This window comes from Ammodytes marinus (genome assembly GCF_949987685.1).
Source record: "Ammodytes marinus genome assembly, chromosome: 7".
In the NCBI taxonomy this organism is placed as follows: Eukaryota; Metazoa; Chordata; class Actinopteri; order Uranoscopiformes; family Ammodytidae; genus Ammodytes; species Ammodytes marinus.
In genome coordinates, this window is record NC_137211.1 from 17,271,096 (window position 1) to 17,291,625 (window position 20,530).

General features: G+C 42.7%; 1 protein-coding gene across 2 annotated transcripts; it reads left to right on the forward strand.

Annotated features, from left to right (window-relative positions):
- Positions 1-1,987: 1,987 nt before the first annotated feature.
- LOC307253150 (uncharacterized protein) lies at positions 1,988-15,424 on the forward strand. 2 transcript variants are annotated; one of them, XM_080031041.1, is made up of 4 exons: positions 1,988-1,999; positions 8,499-9,388; positions 9,493-9,813; positions 12,098-15,424. In XM_080031041.1, the coding sequence occupies exons 2-4, from the start codon at positions 8,575-8,577 to the stop codon at positions 14,038-14,040; spliced, it is 3,078 nt and encodes a 1,025-aa protein (XP_079887167.1). In that variant the 5' UTR covers positions 1,988-1,999; positions 8,499-8,574; the 3' UTR covers positions 14,041-15,424. The 2 variants fall into 2 exon arrangements, with proteins under 2 accessions (XP_079887167.1, XP_079887166.1); XM_080031040.1 differs by lacking the exon at positions 1,988-1,999 and adding an exon at positions 2,194-2,392.
- Positions 15,425-20,530: the final 5,106 nt, after the last annotated feature.

The window sequence follows — 20,530 nt, forward strand, 5'->3', positions numbered from 1 at the left end:
TGTCTAGACAACCATAGGGTGAGGGGAGAAGCCAAAGAGAGGAAAGACTAGAGCACAGAGCTGGCAGAGGTATTTCAGACCATAAGCTTTTTTGACTCATGTGTGTGGATGGACATTAGCATATTATGAAGGTCTTGGCTGTTCTTATTTGAAAGAAGATTATTTTTTGGAGAAAATTCATACTTTCCACCATCTGATAGGACTCCGCTCTTGGCTGGCTGTGATTTAAGGTTCAATACCTCATAGATTAGTAAGAGGAAACAGTTCTGTCTGCTACCAGAGTTAAATTTCAAAGCCCCTACTAGGATCAATTGCCAAGGGGAATGTATTCACCACATTCCTGGACAAAGATGGTATAGAAACACTCTCTACCAGTATAATGTGGGTGTCGGATAGCACAACTTCCATGTTTGGTTTTGGTGGATATCAATGTCAGTGCAGCTAACTTCCCTCCATTTTAAGAATTTGCTCATTTAGTGACCCAATTTAAATACTCACCCGCCCTCTCACTGTATTTAAAGCCTGCTAAAAACGCGCCTTATGAATCAAGAGCTGTCAGTCAAAGGCATTTCATGTAGTTCCTGGGTTGACCGGCTGCCATTTAGGTTGAGTGTATGACATGTTGACACACTAGATTGGGTTATTTTATTCTCGGTTACAAGGAAATTCTTTACTTAATTTCAGGGGAAAGTCAAATGTTAAAATCGTTTAAAAAAACTGTGTTTACCCTTGAGAAGGAGGGCCACACCTGCTGAGGCCGCTCTGTGTGATCATTTAATACTTTAAACTGAGGGTTTGGGCACTTGCCTTAAGTCTCATTCGGATTCAGGTCTGGGCTTTCAGTTTGAAAGAGAATGCTCTACTTTTAATTGGTTAAGCCACATTAGACCACCAAAGCTCAAATATATCACTTTTCCTCTTTTTTCCACATTCAGAGTAGAGGCTGTCTGCAAGAGGAAAGACTCCTTAGTGCCTTTGTATATTTATTTATTGTTTGCAGATGTCCGATGTATCTGGTACAACAGATTACGATAATCTTATTACATCAGCAACATAACTGGATAACGATGATATGATTAACAATGCATGAAGGATGTGAGCCCATTCCACACAAACACGCACACACACAAACAGTCTGCATGTGCTAATCATATATTAGCCTAGATGACTGACATCTCTTGCAATAACTTGACCTATAAGCATCCATTCCCTTTCTGTTTTATTTGATCACTTTTCCCTATATAGAATATTAATCACATGTTTAATAATGTGATAGCCATTGTACTGTGTAGCTGCTCCTCCTGTCCAAGCCCTTCAGTGTCTCTCCAGCCAGCTCAGTAGTAATGTAATGGCATTAGGACAATCCTCTGAGCTGGTTATTTTAGGACTCATCTGCACTGTGCAAACAATCTTATTAAAATGACAGAGCAATAATGATATGGAGTGAGATGGTTGCAGCTGGTAACCAGACTAATGTGTAGTTGTTGCTCTCATCCTGTCTGCATATTGGGGGCTCAAACATGGGTGCGGAGCTGCAGTCTAAAACAGCATGTCCAAACTGGAGTATTGTGCGTGTTGTGTAAAAGACAGAGACAATCAGATGGGATCAAGGGGAGGCATGGTGCCAAGTTGCAGCATGAGGAAATGGTATCATCTCGCCTGCTCCCTTTTACGAACCCTGGTTGGAGGACAGGAGACGAGGAGTGGGGTGTAGAGTTTCGTGCACAGCTCTGTTTGAACTGATCAGTGTCCTCGCTGCTGCTGCTGCTGCACCACCACATGCCAGAAACATGTCAGGTGCTTTTTGATCCTCCTCACCTGTCCCCAAATGACACTGCATGGCCACTTTAACAACCTATAGTTTACGTCACAGTTTCCTTCTATAATCTGTGGAAAATAACCCAGAATGTATAGTGGCGCTGCATGCTGTGTGATGATGTCAATGCCAGTGTCGTCATTGGGCACCGTCCATAGAGCACAGCTAGCTGCTTTCTTAAAGGTATGAGGCATTAAGGTGCTCGCCTAGTCAAGTGCGTGCCGGTCTGCTTACGTAACACACGAGCAAGGCGGCCGGAAGGTCTTTAGTAGGAAGACATAGTAGAATCGTGTTGATCCGCTTGAGGGGAAAAAAAATAAGAGGGAGGGAGCGATGTGGAGTGAGAGATGGAGCAGTTAGGAGGGGGCGTTCATCTCCTCACTAGCTCGTGGCGAGAGAGGCAGTGGTACAAGGCTGCTGAACGCAACCTCTCTGTTTGTCATCAGAGGACCGTTTTCCCCTCCACCAGCGGCAACTAATCAGTAAACCCGGACTAACGTTACACCTAACTTGGTATGTCCTACTAGTCCTCATATCTTGCCGCAGAGGACGCCATCTGAGGGGACAGATCTCCAGGTAGGCTATATTTTATGGTGGCTGCTATGCGGCGATACTTTGCGCAGTGATCCACGCGTGACGTAGCCTTTTACCTGTGCCGTTGCTCACGTTTACAGGCTTTAAGTATGATGAGAACCATAGGCTACTATACCTTATGATGAGAACCCGGGGCTTTTGTTTTAGCCTACCTGCGCATGTCCACCTGTAGGCTTCCTGCGTGTTGCTTAGACATATACACACAGTCTATTAAGCCACGGGCAGGAAGCGTTGATATTGGTAGCCTAATTAAGAGTTTATAAATGTCCCCATCGCGAGGAGTGGTAGTCGCGAAACCATAAAGCGCAGTCTTCATGTCGGACAGATTCGTCGTACTGCTTTCCGTACAAATTACGTCAGCATGTGTTTTTAAGAAGCGTTTAATCTCCCTCTCTACTTGCTTTCCCGTATCTTTACGGTTAGCAGTTTACACGCCCACATTTGTAACTAATTAGCTAGCAGACAGTTAGCTACTTACAGACAGCAATAATTTTACCTAGCCAGAGGAGAATGCACAACGGCAAGTGCTCTATTATTGATGTAGCTATCGTAGACTATAGTTTTCATTTTACGTGAAAAGTGGACGGACCGTTTTAGTCCGATAGGCCTTTGTTACAACTCCATCGCAAGGAGCTAGGCCTAATAAAACTAATCTAGTTTGTAGGCTAGCCCATTCAAACTTCTACAGCGTCTCGTGTTTCATTCATTCATTTGCATGGGGAACCGAAATGCCCATAATATCACGGAGGGAAAAAAAGCCACGACTGTCCAGAAAGTGGAAAAAAATAGGCTACACTTTGGTGAACAGCAACAAGTGGGGTAGCCTACTATTTCTCCCTAAGCCCACTGATGGCAGGTGCGCTACATTTGTGGGTGTGTTTACGAACGGTATGTTTACGACGGTTGTCGTAACCCTTGACATACAAACATAGGTGCTGCGGCACGTTGAGCCTATCTAGATTCACCTGTTTCTCATCACCTGAACTGCATCCAGCGGAGGGAGGGGAGAAGAGCTGCTCTACAGTGCTAGGCTACTGGATGGATCTTGAATCGTATAATAGGTCCATTCATGTAACGCAGAGAAGAAAAAAAATGCAATATCCGATTAATGGATAATGGATAGGATTTATAGGCCTAGGCTATAGCTTTACGATTGTAAAGCAGAGCTCATCAGAGAATTACTGACTGTGTTGTTGTGTCCTACATAGAAATAGGCCTACGTGGAGATTTGAAAGTGAAATAGAGTAAAACTGGGATGAACCATGACTGCATGTCTAAGTCTCGTAGACTTAAGTGTTTAATGGCTATATGCCTATTCATCCATCTTTGGACCAGACACTTTTAAACTGGCAGTAGACAGTTGCCTATAGATATACTTTCCAGATAACAGCAGACATTACGCACTACCTAGAACACACAGTCCTAAACTGTCACAATAGTGGAAAATAAAGCATAAATCGACACCTTGGTATGTCAATAGGCTATCACAAACCCCTAGACACTTGTATGGCACTGGATCTGGCTAGGAAATGCATGTTCCTTTTTCAAAGTTGTAAATATTCACCCAGATAATACTTTATTTTTTTATATACACAAAATCTGTTTGCAAATTGAGTGATTACCACACAAAACACCACCTAACAGAGCACTCACTTTATTGCATCCAGATGTAGTGTAAGAGTCATGGGTTTGAAGTGGAGCTGTGGTTAACTCCCTGCAGCAGGCAAAAGGTTAAGATTCGGGATACCGAAATCTCTTTTCCCGAAAGTGTTTTTTTGGCTGGACGGCACGTGGTTACGCAGTTGACCTAAACCAGTCACTGGAGTTGCTATCTCTCAGGGTGGGTTTCTGGGAATGTGTTAGTGTGAAAATCGAAGTGCTCATGCACTCAATGTATGCTCTTTCATCTTATCTGAGTCTACAATGTGAGCTCTGGTTAACTTTCTTTCCATGAGCACCTATCGAATGTCAACATTCATAGCCTGTTTTTACCCCTGAGTACAGAGGGCTGTGTGTGTGTGTGTGTGTGTGTGTGTGTGTGTGTGTGTGTGTGTGTGTGTGTGTGTGTGTGTGTGTGTGTGTGTGTGATGCAGTCCAAGTACCTCATCCATTGAGACTGACCCTCAGCCTTTGATCTGTTGCTCGCATGAAGGCGGAACACCAGTCAAAGATGTTGTGGGGCTCAGCACTTTAAGATGGGCATCCTCTTCAACTGGGGATCAAAAGGATCCACAATTTGTTCTGGAGCCTCCTCTCTTCATATATCTTGACCTCGCTGTGTGGTCGTTTGCTCCGCTGAAAGTTTTGACCCCCACTCTCCCCACACAGGCAAGGGAGTGCCAAGAGAGAGGCATCTTTAACATACTTTGGTTTGTCTTAGGGGCTAAATGGACAGCTTTGGACAAAGGGTCAAAGTCAGTTGACCTTGCCTTGAAAAACTTCCTGTCAAATCTATTATGCATGTGGAGAGCTCATGTTATGATTATTGTATCTCCTCCTGATACATTAATCAGTTTTATTTCAACCGAATTGTTGATTGGCTGTTCTATCAAATCATTTGAATGTGGTAGTAGCTGTAATTGAAGAAAGCCAGACAATATTGTGGAGAGCTGTTTGCAACTTTGAAAATCCATATGTTGTTCCAAGGTGTGGAATTTTTAACGGTCAAACCACCCCCACTACCCACATACCAAGTTAACCACACTTACTCCCCCTCCCCTTTCTCTCTCTGTCTCATGTACACACGAATTGACGTACATACAGTGCTTCACAGTCTCACCTTTCCCCCTGCATGGCGCAGTACAAACAAGTTATACATCTGTATGGCAAGCAATTCTTCATCATCTGTTGGACTGGGGAACAGGGAACCTTGGCTGGTTTATTCCAGTTTTCCTTTCTCCCTTTCCTCTATGTCAATTTGTACTACCCACCCCGTCTTTGCCCCTCTGTGGAGCTATCTGATTATATGAGTAAACAATATTAAAATTCTGACCAGGCATTCAATGCAGTTTTTCAGTATTTCAGTTTCTGTATTTTTCTTTGGACACATTCGGCCAATGAGGTTTGATACCCAGCCCTGATTGAGACAAGTGTACATTGGACCAGTCTTTAAGACACAGATCCTTCTGTCCACAAACATACATGTGTCTGCCCTTGGAACTATTCACTCAAATTAATGGAAATCCTGCACCGCCAGACTGTCTGGAATCTGGCAAAACGAGAGAACATTAGCAAGAAAGGGAGATTTTCCAAAAACTTCACTGCCCACCCCCCTCCCTCCAACCGGTTACTTATGTAAAGTAAAGGCAATAGTTAGTCATTTTAATTTAGCAGAGAGATGACATCACAACGATGACTTCAACGATTAACAGATTAGTAACAGCTGCTGTTGTACTGAGTCATTTGAGATTGTATAACCAGCAGTTCTATACTGTGGGCAAGGAGTTTATAGAAATCTTCAGATTGTTGCTTGCAGCTGTACTATTGGAAATTATCCACGGGCATTTCCTGCTTTGTATAATGAACGTATTGTGCGAGAGAGAGTGACGACATCTACACAACATGCACATCCCACTGAAAATGAAATACTGAGTGATGTGTCTCTCGGCCCCCGAGGGTCTTAAAGATAAAAATAGTCTGACTGGCCGTGCACCCATCTGCCTTGTTCTCCCCCTGGAGAGTCACAGAGGGAATGTGCGGTCTTATTTAGTGATGGTGTGTGTCTGTATTTTACTCAGTAATGAAGGGGATGTAGTACGAGCTAATCTGGTCTCTGTAGTTTGGTTAAAAATGAAATTCAAACAACACATGGTTGCCTTTTCCTGACCTATAATTCAGACTGCTTAGAGGAGCTGCCAATCAGCTACAATTTGCATTAGCTCAATGGAAACTTGTAGTCAATTTGTCTAAACCCAGTCAAGAAAATACATTTTTGGGGGGACCAGTGCTGTGTGTTTATGTGTGTGTGGCTGTGTGTTTGTGCTTAAGGCCCACATGTGCAGATGAGATTCATTCTGACAGCATTTCAAATACAGCTGCAGATTGTCTCTCTCCTTTCACTTAAGCTTATTTGAGACTCATTAATCTGTACAACCTACCTTCATACACATCCATCCAAAGGCTGACGCATTCAGGATTACTTTGGATGATAGATACTACTGGTATGTTTACTAGAAGCAATTCCTTAATAGTCAGTTTGTTTATCTTCGGTTGCCAGTTAACCTCGGGGGGACAGCAGGCTCGGTTTCGCCGCATGCCTCCCTTGTCAAGCTGCCCAAATAGTAATTCTGAACCACAACAAACCTGTTAATCCTGAAAAATAGTTTCCCTGTGACTCGTCCTCTTCTTCCCAAATATTCTGCTTCTTAAATTACTTCCGTCAGTTCTATCCACTAACTATCTCTCTACATCCTCCATTTCCCTATACCCACCAGAGACTGCTTCACCACCATCACCATTCCTCCACCACCTTCTCCTCTGTCTTCTTCACTCTTTTGCCTTTTCTCTGAGTGAGCGTACTCATCTTCTTTTTCAATCTTCGGTAATGTATTTCCCTATCCTCAGGGCCCTCATTCAACCCTCACCTCAGAACATTTGGACTGTGTTGAAATAAAGTTAGATGTGGGACTAGAGAAAAAGAAAGAAAGGGGGGGAAAAAACAGCGATTAATCAGAGGCTGTATTGGCCAACAGCCGACTAGACTGAGAGCAGAATAGGTGGTGGGGAGAGGGAGGAAAATAAACATTGAGGCTACTGTGAGTGGGTGGGGATTGAGATATACTACTACCACTTCTATTACTGTTCTCTCGGACAATTTTTCTCTGAAGCTAGTCTTGAGTAAAACGACCAACACAGTTAAAAAACGCCACAAGCTAAGACTGTATTTGCTGTACACTGGTCTAAAAGTTTCTCACATACCTAGCTCTCTGACTTCCTGCTTGGTGGCTGACCCCTTGTACACACACAGACACACACACACACACACACACACACACACACACACACACACACACACACACACACACACACACACACACACACACACACACACACACACACTTAAACAGGTATTTTCCATATACTCACACAGATTACGCATGTCTTACATATGTGCCCATGAGCACGACATGCACATGCCAACCATGGTGTGCAGCTGCAGGCATTTCTCAAGAGACATTGCAGCTGTACGTATATGGGCCCTAGGTCTAGGTGAGTCATAAGCAGCAGAATGTGTTCTCCAGTATGCACTGTTTTTTTGTGTGCCTTTTCTTCCTAATGTTTCATCTTAAATTTCAGTAGGATCCTGACAGTCTCCCCCAAGGTTATCTGCCACTGTGAGTCATAGGTGTGAAGAAGGAAGAATTATGTTAGTCAGACGCTCAAAATGTTAAAAAAGGGAAAAAAGGGTGTTATTTGATAACAAGTGCATATTGAATGGATGCAACTAGCAGCTGTTTAACTAGATGACGCTTAGGATTGTGTAATCCTCAGGGGCTGGGGGGTTTGTCCGTGTCACTGGGCTCTCTGAGCCTTACCATACTATGAGTTACAGCTGTCAACTCCTGGCATCCACGTCCCACTGCTTGGAACAAAAACTGAAGACATTTGACAAGAAATAAACTGATGTTCATCCAAAGAACATTTTATGGCAGAGATAGAGAGGAAAGAAGTGTCCATCTGCCACTGAATAAACCATCTGTGACTCCTTTTTGGCTTCATCATTTTGATGGTGCAATGTGTTATATAACATACAAGCGGAACTCTTGCCTTTGTGTGTGTGTGTGCGCGTACGTGTGTGCGCGTGCTTGTGTGCGCATGCATGCGTGCGTGACGCCATACGCTCCATCATTCTGAAACAATACACCTTACCACACCCTTTGTGACCGCTGGTGTCATGCTGCTTAAAAAACCTTGAGGGAGTTTCATTTACCTGCCCTCTGAATCAGCACAGGCTACATCACACTACATCATTACTAATTTTTCCTGAGGATTTAAATCAATTTAAATAATTAAATGATCAACTACCCAGAGTAATTCTTGTGGTTTTGATTGTGTGTGTTTTTATGACCTGTTTTTCCTCTGTCAACAGAGGCACAGTGAAAGGATGGTGTGACACGTACAGACAGTCAGAGGGACCAGTCACTGTTCACCGCTCTGCACAGACCATGGCTCCCATGAACGTCCTTTTCCTGGGTTTCATCCTGTCCCTCCAGCATCCTTCATATGCCCAGAGTATCATTGGCACCTCCTCCTCTTTCTCCCATTTGGACTCGCCTGTTAATGCTTCACCTCAACCAACAAAGCACACTACCAGATTCTGGCCTTCTCTGTCTCCTAGAGGGCGAACTGATGTCCCTGTCAGGGCTTCAGACCGGGATAGACTGACAGCTACCACTGCAGTGCTACAAGGGCGACAAATGCCCGGTCCAACTGCACAGTCCAGTCCTTCTTTTATATCCACCCTTTTCACACAGAACCTCAACAGCAGGCAAGTTTTAACTCAACCAACTGCCTCCCGGCCACGGACTGATACAGCCAGCATAGCATTTAAAAGGGATTCTGCAAAGGGGGGTGATAAAACAAAAGGCTCGACTCCACCTCTGCCCACTTTGCCCTCCTCTGCCGTCCCTCAGTCTGCAGGCGAGAGGCTGGTGATAGCAGGATATCCAGAGGAGGACACAGAGAATGATGATTTGCAAGGGTTGGGATCAGGTAGTGTTCCTACAGTGATGCTTGTGGAGGAATCACCGGCTCCTCAGCCAACGGTTGGTGATGTCATGGCACAGTATCGGCCCCAGGCACAGACCGCAGTAACTAAAATTTCTGATGTAGAAACACTACGGCCAGACAGTCAGAGTGTGAAGCCTCACCTGTTTGTGCTCACGACAGTCAGCAAAATCTCGACGACGCCACTGACCGATACAAAAGCCACTCTGTCCCCAGTGGTAACACAGGCGACTCGGACCACAGTGTTAACAGGTGGGTCACATAACATAAGAATGAATGCTCCACGAGAGTAAGGTGCTGTTGAGATCACAATATTAACATCATGTCACAAATGTGTCTGTTCTGACATTTTTTAGGTGAACTGACGGAAACAGCTCCTTCCACCGTCAGAGTTACTCCAAAGCTGGCTCCTGCTGCTGGCACATATCCCCAAACAACAACTACCACCACTGGCTCTGTCGACAAAAAGTCCCAGACTGAAGGAAAACCAGCTACAGCCCAAAGCAGTTCACACTCAAACACCGTGACACAGCAAGTTACAGCCACATCTACCACTAGTATGTTTACTACTACACATGAGGTGGTGAGAACAGCCTCCAAAACAGCAAATCAACCCAACAACACAGCACAACTGGGAAGAAATACAGCTAACACAACTGTTCAGTCCTCAAGGACAGGTAAGAAATGAGGGTCCTATGCTCTGTATTTGACTGCCCTTGATCCTTTGATAATGTAAAATGGAATTACTTGTGCAGCTGGGACTTATTTTATTGGAAGAATCTAGAAAATGGCTTCAAAGGAGGGAGAAAGCTTTTCCATGGAAAGTGGGGGTGGTGGTAATTGTGTGGGGTAGACACAGCGAGCAAAGAAAGTATGAGCAGCAGGCAAGAGAGAAGGTTGAAGAGGGGACGAGTGGAATCGCAGCTACGCAAAGAGATAGTCAAGAGGAAAGTGGGGTCTGAGAAGGGGACTGTCGGTAATACAGATGAGAGAGTTGATGGGGTGGGTGAAATTGTGGTAGAAGAAAGGTACAGGCACTGAAATGCAGGCAGTGGGGATGTTAATGAAAACCAGATGCACAGAGAAATGGATGAAGGGAGGGGAGTTGACGAAAAAGGAAAAAGTATGACACATGGGACACATGCGCCAGTCTCTTAGATACCATTAGAACAGGATATTTATTTTTTAGTTAATTCCAACATGTGCACTGGACATACTGTATAAAGCAGTGTAAGCATTGTGTATGTGTGTGTGTGTGTGTGTGTTAAAGAGAAAAACTCATGGTAGGGTTAGGTTTAAGTGTATCCAGCTGTGAAATGTGATCGGCACATCTGGATGTGTCTGGATCTTGCTCATGTAAAAAAGAAAAACAGAAAAAAAGTTTGAGGTAAGGAAGTAAAACATACCTTTACATAAATAAAGAAATGTGTGTGTGATCTGCATTGAGTGCGAGTTTAAAAGTGAAATGTGTGTGTGTGTGTGTGTGTGTGTGTGTGATAGGAGAGACGGAGGGAGGGAGAGACGTCCAGGAAGTGAAACACATGTTGGAGTGAGTCATTAGTCAGCTAAATAGGTGTCTTCTACGGGGTGAGGAGTGGGCTTATAGTTCTCCCAGGCGCTGATGATTGGAGTGTTTTACCACTGTTCCACCTTATAGGTATAAAGTGTACATGTGTGCAAAATGATTCCTTAGAAATAAATTCTACATAGGTACACTTCAGCTAAAACTGTTGCCTATCAGCCACAGAGTCATTACATTCTATGTGTTTTTCCTGTCTTCCTAAACATATCTACATAATAATACTTATATTTTTGATATTTTTGAATAGCGCTCACTCAGTTGTTGTTCTGTTGTTTTCTACAATGTGTGCTTTACCGCTGAGTAGTTCTCAAAACACTCGGTGATGAATGGCCCTATGATTGAGTGTTTCCAGGGTAGAGCAGGAAAATAAGGTGGAGTACCTTGAACAAACAGAAGTATGCGTGTGCATGAGAAAATGAGAACGGGAGTGACAGAGAGATAATGAGATGCAACATTGTCAAGGTGTTGCCTCATCCCCTGAGGTAGTATTGTTTGTATAATAATGCAAATCTAAACACAAGAATTGTCCTCGTTTATGGACATGTTGTGACGCTGTTTTTGGGTTACGCCATGAAGATGATCTTATTTCTATACATAATCTAATCCAATTAAGACACGTAATTATTAATCGGTTATCCCTAGCAGCTTTGCTCAGCATGATGTTACAGTATATTTATGGAAATACGTAATGTTGATGATGTGCTAGCATGGGATTTACATGGGATCATACTGACATTTTTGGATGTTATGATGCTATTTCAATTGTATTATATGGGTAAATACCTTTTCCACACAGTTTTCTTTATTCTATATGTTGATGAAATTGACATAACATTACAATACATGATCACTGTTCTCCTCACCCTGTATGCTCTTATTAGCTGATATAACTGCAGTGGTATATGTCTTACACCATGTGAATTTGTACGTGCACAAAGGGACACTGTCTGGGTTTAAGGTCTGTTATTTTCATACAAAGCCATGTTTTGCATTCTTACAGATGATGGGTATCACCACAATAACCCGATGCTCTCACAGCAGATGTAAATGGAACCCTTTGCAAATTTAATACGATTTTAAAAATAGACATTATTGAGAGAGTACAAGTTGGCTAATTTATGTATTATTTTTGGACCCCAGGACAATGTTTCTCTGCAGGAATAATTAAGGTATAAAAACTAACTGAGAGAACCAAATTGTTCTAGCTCATAACTTTGATGGTGAGCTACACCCCTCTAGTGGTTCTAAGATAGTATTCTTTGTACTTTCATAGTACTGTTTTGCTTTCAGATAAATGGCATTTACTGTACAAAGGCATTAATATTTTGTTTGTATATGTTCATAAATAAAAAATAAAAAACTTTTTCTTCTTTTTTTAGGGACCTCTTCCTTCCTTGCCACTGGTGTTGTACCTGTCTACCGAAACCGCTCCATTTTCCTAGGACATCCTCACCAAGCTCCCCACTCTACTTCTAATCCAGCCCCCTCTCGCACCCCTAATGTTACACTTATCTACTGGGGTGACCTGAGCCGGACGCTGGCTTTTGCCTGGGAGCTGCATGTCTACGGCTCAGCAAGCCTCTTCCTCTTACTGTTTGCTGGAGCTGCTCTTGGCCTCACCCTGTCCCCTGGTGCAAACTGTCCTCATCGCGGGGCTCTTGCACTAGCCAATGCTCTATTGTTTCTGGCCGGAGGCCTTAGGGCAGCTCTCTTTCTAATTGATCCTTATGGCACACGGAAATTCCTCCCTCGCCCCGCAGTTACGGCTCTCTACAACTTGCCTCTACACTTGCTGGTGTGGACACAAGCTGCCCTGGCATTGTTGGCAATGAAGGTAGCAGGATTGCCTCTGCTGCCTCCAACCCTGGAGCGTCCTCCTCTGCTGGCTGTGTTAGCTGTGTTGCAGTGTACCCTGCTGTTGGCGGCTGATCTTCTTTCCTCGGCCCTGTCCCCTGTTGTGCCCATCACCCTACAGGTCCTGTCCCTGTGCTGGGGTCTGGCTCTCTGTCTGGGCTTCCTCTGCTATATCTTCCCACGTATACGGTGCCCTCCCATTCCCCACCCTGGAGTCCCTGAAGAGGCCAGGCGTAAGGCATGGACAGGGAGCAGGAAGATGGGGGTGATCCTGGTGAGAGTGCTGGCAGTGTGTGCAGTTCTGGGGGCACTGTGCTGTGGGCTGCATGTTCATGCCACCTTATGGCTCTATGGAGTGCTAGGGGACTGGACACGCTTCAACTGGGGATGGTGGCTTGTGCACTTTTGGGCCCGGCTCCTGGAGCTGGCCTGGGGTTTCTCCCTCCTACTCCTGGGTTCCTGGGTGTTTTGGAGGCCTCAAGGGTGCCGGGGAGGGGATGAAGGTGGAGCAGATGGCAGAGCAGCAGGAGACCTGCCGTCCCCTGGCCAATCTACAAGCTCAAGTCAAAGACATACATGCTGGTCCAAGATAGTCCAGAGCCTGAGGGGGAAGCCCTGTAGAAAGTCAGACAGTAATGGGGTGGGAGGAGGAGGACCAGGGGAGGTGCCTAACAACTGGGCTGGCCAGGAGCGTCCCGGAGCCGACATCAGCAAGAGTCTGATCAGGAACCAGAACCATGAGCAGAACACTGCCCAGCCACGGTGTGTCAAGGACAGCAACCAGGGACGCAACCATAGGGGCCACTCTGCAGAACGAGGCGTATCTGATGGCTCCACAGGCTCCCTGCTGAGACTGCAAGCGCTGGGCCAGCCTCCACAGCGCTCAGTGAGTGGCAGTCTGGATATGGACAGGGACACTACCCTGTCTCTTTACGAGTTTGATCTGCGGCCTCCATCTCCCATTGACCTGACCCGCAGCATTGACGAGGCTTTGCACAGGGAACACCTGTTTGTAGGGAGCTTGTTTCATCCTATGAACCAAACCTCACAGTCCCCCTCTATAGGCTCAGGGGTCAGCCAGGGGCCCTGGCTCCGCAGGAACAGTGACCCTCAGATGCTTTCTGATAGCAGCGACGCGCAAACAGAGTCTTCCATGCCACTGGGGGGAAGTGTCCTCAGCAGTGTGCCAAGCAGGCAGGTGACTGCTCCACCAACACCCTCCCACCAGGGTCACAGGTGGGCTGGAAGTGTCCCTTCCTCCGTGTCCTGCCCGGTGTCACTTCGTCCCTCCAGAACATCAACAGGGCATCTGGGGGAGGATGGAGTGGACGACACACGGCCGTTCATCACCCCGGACTCAGAGAGGGTGCGAGGCAAGGGTGGGAGGCCAGTGGGGTCGCGCAGTTATCTGGATGTCAACCGACATGATGACTCTGCCAGTGTCAGCAGTGAAATTATTGATCTATGAACTAAATATTTGGCATGAGGACCAATGACCGTACATCAAACACATCCACTAATCAAATACAGTTCCTAACCAAGACTTATATATTGGCAAAGTGTGATGATTGAACTGCCTTTAAAATATTTTGAGAGGGAAAATAATTAAGAGTCTCTGGGTGATAACCTTAAACACACCACCCAGTTGCCCCTTTCTTTGTCCAGTTGAACAAATTTGTTTGTGGAACAGATGTGGTACCTTTTACTCTGGGAGTGAAACTTGGATATATAGCACACAGATAAACAACACAACACTATCCTAACTCTTTCCATCTCTTTCTGACACATTATCGCCCTCTCTCTTGTCCTGTTATTTTCCTCAAACACAGCTGCATAACACTGGTACAGCCTCAAATAAACTGGGGCCATATACATTTAAACAAGTCCTAAGATGGGCTCTTCAGCAGATTCCTGTTAGTGATTGGTGTTAAAAGTATAATGGTGACACATTTCATCTTCCCAACATCAACAAAACAAAGGTTTAGATGATCAACTCCCTATTTGGGAACAGCACCAATGATAGTTTCAATATGTTTGGAGGGTTAAAGACGAATGTCTCTTATCATATGTCGGTCCTATTTCTCTTGTTTCTGGGCGAAAAAAGCTGCATATCAACAATGTTAAATTGCATTTCTTTCATGAATTTATTTGCTGTCTTCCATATTTCAATTTGCTTTGTGATGTAAAGATGTGCCATGCATAACCTTATTTGGTTCTGTGCTATTTTTATGGTTAACTCTCTCTAGCGTCTTAGCAGTATCATAGTGAGTCAGCTATGGATTACTACTTCTTAGCTCTGAACAAGCTTCTGCTGTTGTTGTTGCCCAGTCTGCCTTGTATGTTAATGTGATCCTGGTTACAAAAAGAGACAGGCGGTAAACAACAGCTAGAGACATGAAGACGCATGCTTAAATGTGAAAGTGTTGCTTACCTCAAAATATTGTTCTTATTTTGACAAAGCTTTTGCTATCAATAATTATGTACGATTAAAGCCTCTGACTGCATTTTTATTTAATTTAATTTTTTACAGAATTTGACGAAGAATATGAATCATAATCATGATACTATCAGTTGCATCAAATCAATTATGAAGGTTTGATATGTTAACAAATGACATGCTACACAGCTTTGCAGGGCTGCACCCCACAAGACTGGCTTTGCTTGAACCTCAGATCTCTTATACTAGACATAACTTAAAAACAGAGCACTTACCGTAACTGTAAGCCTGAGCACTAGACTGAAGTATTTTACTACTCAAGAGGAAAATATCTTTCAATATATGATGTATAAGCAACAATGTAAATAATGTTATTTTTGATGATGTTCATGAATAAAGGTGTATTTGAAACATAGTTGTAGTTGTTACTGTGAAAGACAATCTAAAGTGGTATGTGTCTGAGCTGTGCATATATGCTATTATGGCTTCTGATTGTGGCCTGTTAAGGACTTTTAGAGCAGTACCTGTGATACCTGACTGACTGCAGAGTTTATGTCAATGGTTTTCTGGGCTGTGCTCAGGATTGTAATGATGCATATTTTGCAAAATGAATGGCCATGGAAAATGCCCAGTGGTTCTCTGGTATTACATTTAAAAAAAAAATACATTTCCACATGAGATTTGTCTAAGAAAAATGTATTACAAAATAATTTTCTATTATGAATACTTTATGACACATTTTAAGATGTGACATTAGTCCAATGTGGAAAAACATAATTTTCAGTGATGTAAGATGCTTTACTTTTTTAGTATTTTTAGTACAATGGCCTTGTGTTGTTGTCTACATTCCGATGAACCCAAAAAATGCTGCTGTGTTGGTACTTGGTACTCGCTGTTACCTCTTTTACCTCATGACCGGGTGGTATCCAACACCCTTAATGTTATATCTTCCATAAAGCAGGTCGTGCCATAAAAATAAGATCAATGTGCTTCTTCCAGTCTGCAGCCATAGAGTTAAAGTACAGTGTTAGATTAATATGTTCATTTCTCTCATGGAACTTTTGTTCTTGTATTTCTTGCTACATTTCATGTCTGGATTCAAATAAAAACAAGAAAACTACTGCCGTTTATTATTTAATTATTTAAATGTATTTCACAATGGTAAGAATTAGTAGCCTGGTCCTACCAGACCATTGTACTACATTTCGGGAAATCAAAATTGAGCGGAAGAAGGTAGGTGGGCGGTGCCAGGCTAAAGAATTAGAGCAATCAGTGAAAGAACAAATTGATCAGTGTTTTAACTACATCAAACTGTTCATTCTGTTGAATAGTGAAATTATATTTCCAATCAGCAACTTTACCAGAAAAAAACAACCACTATGAGACAACAAATCACAGGTGATATATACAAATGTTCCTCTGTCATGGCTGGCCCAGTCTATGGGCTGGCCTCACTGACTAGTATATATCCAGACTAAAGTAACTTCAGACCTACACATACAAATGTCTGGGGTTATCATTGATTCATTTGCAACAATATACCTTTTGCAGTCTATTCCCAGAAGGGTATGGGGGAAAACTGAAATGGCAGGCGTCTCATTTTAGACTACGTGATTAAGGGATTACTACCCGAGAGTATGGGGCTGAATTACTAAACCTAGAACAATATTTTCAAAATAAACTATAAATATGTCATCATTAATAGACTATACTATCTTATTGACAGCGTAGTAATAAAATATATTTTTTTAAACATCCAGACACTTTATTACACAATTAATTATTCTTGTATAGCTATAGGCCTATCGAGCCTACATTTAATCTAAAGCAACCTAATTTAGTCTCATTTGCTAGCTGGTGTTTTTATGATGGTTAGTGATGGTTAAGAAAGCACTTGAACACATTGTTTTTCAACAGATGCAGCTTCAGGCTCAGGATCCCTGTCCCTATCTCCATCCCCTAATGAACCAACTCCACTCCTAGCCTACTAGTACAGGCATTTTGTGAGAAAATATGGGTGGACCTCTCAAAAATTGCAACAGAAACCATTTCAACTGTTTTTGACTCATGAATATGTAATTAATAACATACTAAAAGTCTTAAGGAATCCAAGTGGTGGAAAGTTATGTTCTAAGGGGTTTCTTAACCATACCTTTATGTCAATTTTCAGCTTCCCAAAGTACTGTTTTATGGTAGAGGGGATATGTGCAAAATTGTTAATCTTTTCAGAAAAGCTTGAAACTTGGTACACTTATACAGTTTGGGGCTCTGAACATTTTCAGATATTAAGCCATTGCAAAATTGAATCATGGTTGCCATGGAGACCATTTTACTTTCCGCCATAGCCTAATTATACACGTTTCATCATAACTCCTGAACCAAACATAATACCACATAACTAGTGATGTCTAACTCTATGTTTTCATGGTCAGGGATTACTATGATACCACATACAACATCAGAAACAGTGAAGGTCAGTAGTTAAGGGTGAATCCAATGTTAATTTTTATTTATTTATACATTCTTTTCTGATATCCACACAAATCGTTCATTACTGTCCAAATCAACCGACAACTTTGTTTAACAAGAGATATGGTACAATGCATGTGCAAATAAATGATTAACTATGAAGTCATAATATTCATTTGATTTAACTTTCTTGCCATAAATGTATTAAACGTTTTCAAGATAACACTGTCAAGTTATTTTTGGGTAACTTTTGCCTTTATTAGTTAGAGAGAGAGATCAGAACCATATGACCCGACAGCAGACCTGGAACTCATATGGAAAACTGCCATCCTGTTTGTCTCACAAAGGCCAGCATGGTCTAGTATGATGCAATTTGCACAGCATGGCAATCACCCGGGGTAAACATCCTTTGTGTTTACCCCATTGGTTGATATGAGACGTAGTGACCCTACATGCATCTACTCCGCATGTAAGTTCCTATGTGAACATGCCCACTGCCACAATTCCACCCCAATCATCACATTTTATCAACCACTGGTGGAAGGCCTTTTCTTATGAAAGCAGCTGAGCCAGAGGTTAGTGACTTGGGGGCTTCCACACTGATATGAGTTGTTGGGGTCCATTGGGCATGTTATGGTTGATGCTGGGAAGAGGAAGTGATAATGATTTTCTATGCAGCCATTGTGCACATTATGACAGGGAAGATGTTTGGATGGGATTTGCATTGAAAGAGTCCTGTCTGATTCTGCCTGATGCACTTGTTGTAACTCCCCATTAGCTGCAAGGAGATCCAAAATACTATGATGAAGAGATGTCATCAGCAGATGATACCTGCTGGAGATCGTTTATAAAACTCTGGTGTCAATTAAGTTGCTGCAATATATGCAAAGCTGATAGACGATGTCTGCAGAGAAGGCTAGCCATTCTGATGTGATTCTCAGAATAAGATGACTTCTCAAATGCAAAACTGAATCCTTAAAATCCATTGGTAGACATATTTTGCAAGTTTCTGAGAATTGGGAACTTCACCTTGAAACAATATCAGAAATGCTTCCTTTCATGGCAGTATCAGGGCATAATCTCTACACAAAATCAGCTCACATCTACAGTATGTGCAGACAGGGCCGCCCATAAGGGGTAGAAAGTGTGAAAGCTTTCTAGGGCCCAGCCACTTTGGAAGCCCATGGTCTTTGGAAGCCAAGAACCTACCTAGATAACCTTTATTTTTAGATTTTTAGATATTTATGTCAATATCTATTCAAAGTTGGGTGTTTACACAGAGCCGCGGCTCCAATTAAGGCCATTTAAAAAGCAGTAGAAAAGCTACTTGTGTTTGGGTGTGGATGTGAAAAGTATTTGGACCCCATGAAAAAACAGGTTGGGTACCTTTTGTAGTTCTTCTACATTCTTATAAACAGGACAGGCTAGTTACTCTGTCATTGTCCTGAGTCTACAAACAGGTTTAAATTCTCTCTCCCCATAACGTACATTTTTGTGAAAAAGAATTTCCCTTTGGGGACTATAACTTCTAAAGGCTTGGACATAAGTCTTGAGGTTGACACGACCAGCCAGGTCTGACCAGTTTTTCAGAAACCTGGCCAATTGACCAACCAGCCGAGTGATACCACAATGAAGCTGACGAGCAGCATCATCCTGTTTTAATCATTGTAACCACCAAGGTCCTGCTTTCTGTATTGTTTCTAAAAATAAAAAATGAAAATAGACCTTAAAAAGTTCTTAATGCAAAGAAAGATACAAGGCACAAAGAAGTTGGAAATAACTGAAGGAACAGATTTGTGCTCAAAGATTAAGAACTTTTTTGTAATGATTTCAGTAATGTTTTCAGTAATTTTGCAGTGATGAGAGCAGAATGAACTAAGCCTAAATGTTGCAACCAAATATAGGCCAACTTTATAGTTTTGAAGGGTAGGTTGGTTTGGTTATTCATGTAGAGAACCGCCTTTTTTTTCTTTTTTGTGTGAAGAATTTGTTGTTGATGTTAATTTTAAGCGTTATTTATTTCAACAATAACACCAAAATATTTCAAATAATTTATTGGCATGTGCAGAAATACAAAAGAGTGCAATATTTGGTGCAGTCAATTAGTGTAAATGTATCTTATACCAGAGTAGCATAGAAAACGTGCAAATTGTGAAAAAACTTTTAGATCGCTTTAGTGGATACTAAAGAAGAACAATGTCTCTGTGTGAACTGATTATTTTGTAGAGATCTGCTGATCTGTTAAACAATTGTGTGAGTGGGTATTCAAAATAAATTGGTAGGTGTGCTGGGCTAAGTCAGAAATGTACGTGCTACTATTGTAAAATAATAAGCCCTTGCTCCCCCAACTGTCCCTGCAAGTCCCTGGTTGATAAGATAGTTATTCTCTCTACAAATACATGTATGTGTTTTTTTTTAAGATATTTTTTGGGCATTGTTATGCTTTATTGATAGTGCAGAGAGACAGAGGTGAAATGGGGCAGAGAGGGGAGTGACATGCAGAGAACGACTGCGGGCTGGAATCGAACCCGGATCTGCTGCTGGGCCCGGCCCGGGGGGGGGGACGCCCTACCAACTGAGCTAAGGGCGCCCAACCTTAACTGTTTCTGATGTTGTGTGGTATCATAGTAATCCCTGACCATGAAAACATAGGGTTAGACATCACTAGTTATGTGGTATTATGTTTGGTTCAGGAGTTATGATGAACAATGCATAATTAGGCTATGGCGGAAAGTAAAATGGTCGCCATGGCAACCATGATTCGATTTTGCAATGGCTTAATATCTGAAAATGTTCAGAGCCCCAAACTGTATAAGTGTACCAAGTTTCAAGCTTTTCTGAAAAGGTTAACAATTTTGCACATATCCCCTCTACCATAAAACAGTACTTTAGGAAGCTGAAAATTGACATAAAGGTATGGTTAAGAAACCCCTTAGAAAATAACTTTCCACCACTTGGATTCCTTAAGACTTTTAGTATGTTATGTATTACATATTCATGAGTCAAAAACAGTTGGAATGGTTTCTGTTGCAATTTTTGACAGGTCAGGTTA